Genomic DNA, 10,079 nt, shown 5'->3' on the forward strand with positions numbered 1-10,079 from the left:
ACTGTGCAAATAATTTTCTGTTGCTTGAAGTCCTCTAGTTTATGGTTTTTAACTATGGCAGCCCTAGGAAAACAATATACTTCGTGACTAATAACCATTATATGTTTTCCCCCTTAATTCCTCATTCATTTATTTACTCAATGGATAGTTGTTCTACATATCCAGTACTGTCCAAGCCATGGGGATGCAGTGTTAAGTTAAATAGAAAATATCTGTGTTCTCAGGTGAATTTTATAGCATGTCAGTTATATATCAAGGAAATAAAAAAAAAAATCTTTGCCTTCATGGAGTTTATATACAAGACAGCTATCCTTATGTCCTTCCATAAATACCACTTTTTGCTTAAACTAGTTGAACAGTTTCCTAGTCCTTATAACTGAATGATCTCCAAATAACATTCTATAATTCTCTTAGTTCTTGATTATAGAAGGACTTGCAAACAAATGGTCGTAAAATATACCCATGTTGCCAATTCAATATTATTTTCAATACTCTCTGTATTGATCTCTCAGTAAGGCTTAATCTACTTAACCAGTTTCTGTCTTTGAAGCTTTTGTTTTATTTTTATTTTTTTTTCTTCTGAAACTTTGTTTTCTAAGCTTTATAATCTCCACAGCCTAGAAAACTCACACATAGATTGGTAACATAGACCAGTAACTCCTGGAATATATGAAAGGAAGGGTAAGTTTACAAGAAGGCCAAGATTTCCACCTGGCCTTTTCTCCTTTCTGCTCCCCTTAACTGAAACTGAGTTTTCAGGTGTCAGCTGGGACGGGGGTAAGATGAGGGAGTTGCTACCAGTTTGAAGCAAAGCTGTGGGCTGGGACACCTAGAGGGGTGGGAGGCAATGCCACAGTGCACTTCTGGCCAGAACTGCCAGAACAGAAGCAAGGTTTCTCACAGAATTACAAATATGGAAAGGGGGGAAGGCTAGAATAAACCCAGTGGGGCTGACTAGAACTGGAGGAATCAGAATACACCCCCTAATTTTAATATATGAAAATATCTAAACTGATATAGATGTGTGCCTACACATGTATGTTAATGCAGCTACACTCCTGCTCTGTCCATTGAAAGGATCTAGAAGTAATGATTCTACAAATTAGCACATAAAGCACCCAGATATTGGTTCCTAAATATTCTCTACTGAAAGGAACCGGGGCTCTTGAAAAAAATGGCTGAATCCCAGGACTGAAGCAGGAAAAATATAAGATGGTCGTGGAAAAGACCTTGCTGCACTGGAAAGCAAGAAAGGGCTCAAAGAATGACGGGGCATGTCCCAAAGATATCAGAACAGGATGAAGGGGCTTCTAATAGCCAAGTATAGGATGACGTGACCATCAAAAATATGACCGATTTAACGGTTTGTAACCCTCAGAGTAAAAGAGCAATCCAAGAGTCTATCCTGATTTGACACTAATATGAATAAATGAATACATGCATACATAATAAATAAAGGAGAGGAGAGAGCTGCCTATGAATAAATCTAGAATGAAGGATTTTTTTTTTAAAGATTATCTGGAACTATCACAATAATAGATACAGATAAAAATCATTAATGGACACTAAATCCGTAGGTTAAAATTTAGTGAGAAACATGTTTTCATAATATCAAAGCATCTCCCCACAAAATATTTTTAAGTAAATACCCTTATTAATTTTACTGTGGAGAAACGGGGCAAACACCACCTTAACCAGGTGAAAAAATATAACATTATCAGTAAAGGAACGAAAATCAACATAGTGTGCACCTGATACAATCCTCTGAGACGAACATAGCAACATCTCTGTGATATTCCTGTCAAAAAAGCTTAAATCAGGAGACATCACATAAACCCAAGCTGAAGGACAGTCTACAAAGTAAAGGTCATGCAAGACAAAGAAAGACTGCTTTAGACTGAAGGAAACACTAAGGACACATGATAACTGAAAGCAACATGTGATCCTAGATTGGATCCTGGGCCCATAAAAGGCCATGACTGGGTCAAACCAAAAAAATGCGATAGAACCAAGAAATTTGATGATAGCATTAGATCAGTGTTAACTTCCTGATGGATGGTTATACTGTGGTGATGTGGAAATGTTCTTGTGCTTACAAAATACACACTAAAATTTTATGGAGTAATGAGACAATATTTCTACAATATGCCCAAATGTTTCAGATTTTTTTTTTAAGATTTTATTTATTTATTTGACAGACAGAGATCACAAGTAGGCAGAGAGGCAGGCAGAGAGAGAGGAAGGGAAGCAGGCTCCCTGCTGAGCAGAGAGCCCAATGTGGGACTCGATCCCAGGACCCTACGATCATGACCTGAGCCGAAGGCAGAGGCTTTAACCCACTGAGCCACCCAGGCGCCCCTGTTCCAGAAACGTTAAATGGGTGATCTGAAAGGGTATGAGGAGATCTGAACACTATTTCTGCAATATTTATGTAAATTTGAAGTTATTTTAAAAGAAAAAGTTAAAAATTTTAAAACAGTAATAATGATGAAATATAACTCATTACACAAATCTATAGTCTGTATTAAATGGAGAGGGGCAAACTAGTAAAGTGTGACAGATTTAGACAATCAAATCATGTTAACAATTGAGTCAAATAAGAATCACCAATGGATGCTGAAAATACTGGATGAAAGTTTATCATACAATTCACAAAGTCTGAAAGTATTTCCCTACAACTTGCTTTTTAACTACACAGGGAAAATAACTGCAGCAGAGAAACCTGGAAAATACCACTTTAATCAAGTGATCCAAGTTAGCATCAGTAATGGGACAAAGGCTATCATATGTCTCCTAACATGATGCACTGAACAGGACATATCGCCTATATGGAATTTGTACCAGAAGTGCATAAACTAATCTAATGAATCTAATCATGAGGAAATGGCAAATAAACCTTATCTCAGGGACTACCCTCATCTCTGCAAATGTCAGTGTCATGAAAGACAAAGAAGAGCTGAGGAATTGTTCCTGACTTAAGAGATATAACAGCTAAATGCAAAATGTGTGACTGGGAATTGGATTCCAAAGAGAGCAGATTACTATAAAGGACATTACTGGGACAATTTGCAAAGTTTGAATATGTAGTATGTTAGATGATAATATTAACTAAGGGCTAAATTTCCTGAATATGATAACTCTTCTGTGGTTACATGAGAGACTCTCCTTGTTCTTAGGGAATACATGCTAAGGTGTGGAAATAAAGGATCAAGGTAGGGGTGACTAGGTGGCTTAATTATTAAGCATCTGCCTTTGGCTCACGTCATGATCCCGGGATGCTGGGATCAAGCTCTGCGTTCAAGCTCCGCGTTTGGACTCCCTACCCTGCAGAAAGCCTGTTTCTTTCTCTCCCACTCCCCCTGCTTGTGTTCCCTCTCTGGCTGATTCTATCTCTGTCAAATAAACAAAAAGAATTAAGGTAACTGCAATTTACTCTCAGGGATTTCAGCAAATACAGTAACACATTCAGTAAACAGAGATCAGTGGATCTGAGTAAAAGGTATTGAGAAATCTCTATTCTTGGAGCTCTCCCATAAATTTGAAAATAATTCAAAATAAAACTTTTTTTAAAATGCTATCAAAAACACATATCTCTAGGTTTTAGGATTTCAACCAATTCTCATTCTCATATTTACAGTTTGAATTCTTTTATAATACAAATATAACATTTTCATAATCATAACAAGTCGGTTTTACTTTAGAAGGAAAACTGTGATCTATCTCATGCCATACAATATAGTCTAAAATATATTAATTTGAGGGCGCCTGGGTGGCTCAGTGGGTTAAGCCTCTACCTTTGGCTCAGGTCATGATCTCAGGGTCCTGGGATCGAGTCCCACATTGGGCTCTATGCTTGGCAGGGAGCCTACTTCCTCCTCCTCCTCTCTCTCTCTCTCTGCCTGCCTCTCTCCCTACTTGTGATCTCTCTGTGTCAAATAAATAAACAAAATACTTTAAACAAATAAATAATAAAATATATTAATTTGAATACTAGTTTCACAGTTAATTATACAGGTTACTAGGAACACTTTGGTTGTCATATTTCTTTAAAATAAAACTTTTCAGAGCTTTAAACACTACTGCATATGTTGTAGGCTTTTTCAGGAGAATATGCCATATCATATTTCCTAGACACTAAGACATAAGAGGGGAACCACGGAAAAAAATAGATTTTTAAGGAAAAAAAATAATCACCACCACAATAAACATACATGTAGTAAAATGAGCACCAATCTCAGAAACTTAAAAATATAAGGGAAATTACATATTAGAATTGACAAAATAATTATACAGGTCTTTCAATTTTATTTGGCCACCAATTTTTTCATGGGGAATCTAAAAGACACAGACCTTGAAACTAAGGCTAGTTCTACAAAAAAGAACCTTAACCAAAGAAAGGGCAAAAGCTGCCCATTTTAATAGCAACAAACTGAATCACTTAATCCCCATCATCCTCCAAGTTAACCTGACAAATATAAACATGGAACAAACTTAGAGTCAGGTTTTCTTCTTCTTCTTCTTTTTTTTTTTTTTTTGGCCTTTTTTTTTTTTTTTTTTTTTAGAGAGGGGGAGAGAGAGAAAGAGAAAGATGGGTGGGGAGCAGAGGCAGAGGGAGAGAATCTTAAGCAGGTTCCATGGCCTCCCCCCAATGGAGGGCTTCATCTCATCAGCCTGATTCATTCAGATGCTTAACCAACTGAGCAACCCAGGAATGCTGAGTCAGTTTTTCTTTAGTACTATCTCACAAAGTATTTTTAGAATTGGAGACCTTTAATTTTTTATATAAACTTAATTCTTAGTCAAGATGTCATGAATGCTCTTGGTATTTTTAATATCATTTCCCTTCATCGTGTTCACTCTTCAATTTCAGTGCTGGAATTTGGCTAATTTGGGGTCCACAAAGAACCTTCCTACACTGAAGCTTGCTTCTCTTGGACTGATTATTCAGGTCTGGATCTCCTTGATGGGAAAGTTACAGGGTAAGAACTCTCTACCTAACTCTCCCTAACTCTCAGCAACAAGGGTTTGGTCATAAAAGAGAGCTTCTCTGAGCCTCTCTTCAGTTAAATCGTAAAATAGGTCTGTCATTTTCACAGGACTACCTGATTGCCAGCAAGAGTCCCCCAATCTTTTCCCTAACTCCATACAAGGTTATGTGTCATGTACTTCTCCTTAGTAGGCATTAAAGATTAGGAATCAAGGGGCGCCTGGGTAGCTCAGTGGATTAAAGCCTCTGCCTTCAGCTCAAGTCTTGATCCCAGGGTCCTGGGATGGAGCCCCACATCGGGCTCTCTGCTCAGCTGTGCCTGCCCCTCTGCATACGTGTGATCTCTGTCTGTCAAATAAATAAATAAAATCTTTAAAATAAAAAGATTAGGAATCACTTTTGACAATCTAGTGCAATGCCTCTTTGTAAAGATTTAATAGTTTGGGGTTTGGGGGTTTTTTTTGGCTACTTTATTAAAATGTATTTATCTGCAGTTTTCCTCCAGTTTTGTAATTTTGTAACAACACTTTTGCCCAAGTTTCAAATAGGAAATCACTGCTTGTTACTGCTCCATACCAATGTGGGGCTTGAACTCACCAGCCTGAGCCCAAGGGCTGCAAGCTCTAACCGCTGAGCCAGCTAGGTGCCCTGATAATCAAAAAAGCTTTAAATTAAAAACAAAACATCTCAATAGAGAAAAAGCCTAAGGGAAAGACAAATCATATATCTAAAGTTAGCACAACATAATTCGTTTGATCAGACTCCAAATCTTTCAGTGGCCTCTCCTGCACTTCCACTGCTTTTTTCTTTTAAGGGAATACGTAAGCACTCAATCAGAATGTTGTATACCTCATATTGCTATTACTTCCTTATCAAAATCAACTACTTCTCAACGTGCCCTGAAATTTTAACTCCTATAGAGCTCTCAGTTGCACACTGTCTCTACAAACATTCTACCCACCTCCGGCATCTAATAACCACAGCAATTCAAGGAGTTTGCAATTTTAATATGTTCCAGGAACATGAGTTGAAAAATGAGAAATTTAAGATGATAAGAGAAAAATTCTGGAAGTTTTCAAAAAAGAAAAAGTTGTTATTATTATTATTATTATTCTTGGATTGTAAGTAGGACTACCAATCTTCTTTTCTACATTCCTAGTGTCCTTAAATAAACTTTTCATAGTATACAGTTGCATAACCCCATTTCATTACTGTAACGAATGTACCTACCCTGTATCTCCCAATCCATGAAGGAAAATCACCTATAAGAGAAGAGGAAAAATTATAAAGCAATGCCTAAATAAACCCACACCAAACTGCTGTTACACACTGAAGCTTTGGTTAAGGTGGATCCTACAATTACAGAGCACTGCCCTCAGCAAGTTAGTTAATCTCTACAGACCTCTTCAATAAAAAAAATCCTGAACTTCTCTCCTTGAGTTCCTAAGATAATTAACGTTGCGTTTTAGAGCTTAAAGGTCTGACATTCGTCAGTGCCAATGATCACCAACCACATTCGAAGAAAAAGAGTTTGTCTCTTTCTAGTCAAACCACTAAAGTCTCTCACAAAAGCTGTAGAAGTTTTCCATCGCAAAAAGGAGGGGGGTGGTTTAAAAACAAGTTTGAGATCCTCATACACAAGTTACATTAGGGGAAAAAAAAAAAAACAGCACCTCCGATTTGTGAGACACGAAATCTTCGAACTTCTTTAATTTAGAACAAGAGTGCAAGGCAAGAAAATCATTCTCTCATCCACAAACGAGACAGAAACACGAGATAAAACCACCTCGAGTTAGGGCACCTCTCCACTAACGCCAGCGCCTCCAAGCCGGGGACCGGGTGGGGGTGGGGAAGGTCTGGGGGTCCCGCGGGCCGCACTCACTCCGCAATGCGGAGGAGGACTCGGGGCCGGGGGCTGCCTGTGGGGGGTGGGAGGGGAGGAATGGGACGCGAATCCCCCACCCCGGCCGCGAGCCCAGCGCTCTCTCCCGACAGCACCGACCGGCGCCGGGCCAGCCTTCCCCACCTCATCACACTCCCTCCGCACCCCGCAGGGCAGAGCGTCCCCACCCACCGGTCGCCCACCAGCCTGCGACGCCAAACCCGCGCCAAAGGCGGTAGCCCACAGCGGGCCGAGAGGCCCCTCCGAACCCTACTCGCCGCCACTCACCGCAGCGGTGGCTTTCCGGACGGCGGGCACGGTGGCGGGAAGCGGGGCAGACATGTTATTGCCGCACATACACTAGCTCCACTGACTGCGCGCGTTGGAGGCAAAACGGACAGCGGGCGCCCGGCCCCGGCCCAAGGGCGTGCGAGCGGCGAGTCCCGGCCCGCCCCTCCGGGCGCGCGCTCAGGCGCGTGCGCGCCAATAAGGCGCCGCGCCGCCTTGCGCCGGTTCCGCGTGCCCGCGCTTGGAGGGGCCTGTCAGCCTGCCCCGCCCCCGCCGCTCTCTCCTCGGCGTGTCATAATGCCCGGCATCTCCTTCCGCTGATTGGCTGCGAACGAGAACCGACTGGAGCTGACCTCCTCCTGCTCGGCGGCCAGCGCTTGCTAGGTGCGGGTGGCCCCCCCCCCGCTGGAAGGCTCTCAGTCCCAGGCGGGTTGCGTGGTCCCTGGAGCTTGGCTTTATCTTCCGCTCTTGGGGCCGCGTAGAGAAAAGAATTATCCCCAAAGGCAGTCGTATCCAGCCGCAGATACTCCTTTGTTCCCTCGTTAGTAAGGGTCAGGAAGAACCGGCCTGAGAAAGGCCCGTCTAGTTTTTGCTTTATTTCCATTCGGGGCTTTACCAGTGTGTAGTTTGGGGGTCGATTCCCCTCCTTTAAACCTCAGCGGGAAAGGAAATCAGTTGCATCGAGGATCCACAGTTTATGACTGATGGGTATTGACACTGTATTGATTTAAGCGCGAGACTGGATGGCCCCTTTTCTGCACTGGGTGTTGGGGGGGGCAGGGAGAGCTCAAAGCACATCAAACACTCGGTAGGATTTGTGAGGGGATAAGAGACTGAAACACTTAAAGGCAAAATGCCCTGACCTTCAGAAGGATTCAGTGGAGAAACTTAAAGGAGGTATACAATCATTAGGGGGTAGTCTAAGACAGGGAAGGAAGTTGGTGACCAAAAAAAAAGGCTTTGAAAAACTCACTCTAATTCACATGATAACCAGATGCTGAAGGTTTGGGGAATCTTAATCGTACTATTTTTTTATGACTCCTATGGTGGTTTTGAGTGCTGAGAATTCAGAAATGGTAAATTGATGCTGATTTATTGAAAATGGTAATGTGACTTATTTCACCTTGGAGTACATGTGTTTATGTCAGGCTTTTAAGTATTTGGTTGTGATATAAACAGAGAAAAGCTATCTGTGGCTGTTACTGTGAACATAACTTGTTCCCTAGTATGCGAATCTTTCTATGATGTGGTATGTAGAGCTCCAGGGGCCACGCATGGGTTCTAACAATTAACTTCCAATAGCGGGGAGTAGGACAGCTCAATTTGATGTATTTCAGTCACCCGTCCCTCTTTCCCTATTCTGCAAGGTTCTCCCAAGTGCTACATTATCTAAGTAACTTTGTATTCTTTGTGTCTAAGCACGAGTTCTTAGAACTTGTGTTCTAAGTAACTTTGTGAACTCTCTTCCTCAGGTAAGGGAATGAAATAAATATAATTGAAAAAAGACAAAATTATCATTATTTTCAGATGACTATGATGTAGGAAATGGTTGGGGTTTGTAGGAGATGGCCAAGAAAAAATCTTGAGATGGATATGGTGCAAAAAGGTGGTTTTGTGAAAGCCTGGGGAGAGGATTGCGGGGTGGGGTTGGGTGGCGGGGGGACTCTAGCTATGGTTAGGAAAAGGTCATTTATTACTCTCTAGTAAAACCCTAGTCATTAGACCCTTCAGATGTATATCAGTAGGTCATATGTTTAGGAAATGATTGCTAACATGTATCTAGTGGTGTAGAGATAAAGGAAGTTTCCAAAGGAATTTTTATATGTTAAAGTAGACTTATAGGATCCTGGGGGTTTGGATAATGTTAAGGAAAGATTGCCTTTTGCCCTTAGCAAAAAATTTTAACATAGAGGCAGCTGAGCTCCCAGAGGAAAGTAGCTCTACCGGTTTCCCGGGACTTGTCAAGGGGCTGTAGGCAGTAAGGAAATTTAATTTTTTCTTTGCCTTTGTTTACCACACAAAGGGAAAATATAACAAAAGCTATTTAAAATTTACAAGAAAATTATGCAATATCACTAATTACTAAATCAATAAACAAAAATGAGTAGTTTTTCTAGCTACAAATACTAGCTGGTTAGAATAAGTAATAGAAGAAAAAAATATTCACGATAGAAGTTTTAAAAAATATATTCAGGAAAAATTGGGCAAGAATATACCAGACCTACACGAGGAAAAGCATGAAGCCACCAGCACACAGAAATGTCAAGTAAGTAAATAGGAATGAAAGGGCATATTCAACCAGAGCATCCCCACCCAGGTGGAACTGCCATTTTGTTGTAAAACTTAAATTGACCCTACCCCCTCCCCTCAGGGGAACTTACTTAAAAACAAGTCCTGGAAACCAGTCCCAGGTAACAAAGTCCAAATACAAGTGTGGGTCAGGCCAGGTGGAGGTATTCAATCAGTGGGGGGCGCATACTGTCTCCTAGCTACCAAGGAGTACGGGCCCTGCCCTTTGGGCACCTTTTGGGCGCCAATTCTAACCAAAGTGATAGGCTGGTTCAAATGTCTACTACGGTAAATTGTAATTCAATTGGTCATCTAGCATGACTGTGCAGCTTTCTCTGTGTGTTACAATTTCATTGGCCACCTGTGCATGGCCAGGCCCAACCACATGGCCTTTGTTCTCCTTTGTTCTATAAAAGCTAGTCTGTGAAAAAGAGAAGGGTCGCCCTCTCTGTCAGGGGCGGCCCCGACCGGTCTGTTTGATGGTCGGTTTGATTCTTGATGCTTGCTGTGAAATAAAGCTTTGCTTGACTTTTGCTTTGTATCAGCCTCGCTCTTTTAATCACGGACCCATTATTGTGGGGCCCAACATTGGGGGACCCAACAGGAAGATACACTAGTATAAGGTTATTAATT

General features: G+C 41.3%; 1 protein-coding gene across 1 annotated transcript in view; it reads right to left on the reverse strand.

Annotated features, from left to right (window-relative positions):
* LYPLA1 (lysophospholipase 1) overlaps positions 1-7,390 on the reverse strand; it is a 44,001-nt gene extending 36,611 nt beyond the window's left edge. The window contains exons 1-2 of the mRNA XM_032846590.1: positions 7,158-7,390; positions 6,218-6,249 (exon numbers count right to left, since the gene is read on the reverse strand). Of these exons, the coding sequence (XP_032702481.1) occupies positions 6,218-6,249; positions 7,158-7,226 (101 nt within the window). The 5' untranslated portion in view covers positions 7,227-7,390. The remainder of the gene's footprint in view (positions 1-6,217; positions 6,250-7,157) is intronic.
* Positions 7,391-10,079: the final 2,689 nt, after the last annotated feature.

Source organism: Lontra canadensis, unplaced genomic scaffold, assembly GCF_010015895.1.
Source record: "Lontra canadensis isolate GAN:19392208 unplaced genomic scaffold, GSC_riverotter_1.0 scaffold177, whole genome shotgun sequence".
NCBI classification, from domain to species: Eukaryota; Metazoa; Chordata; class Mammalia; order Carnivora; family Mustelidae; genus Lontra; species Lontra canadensis.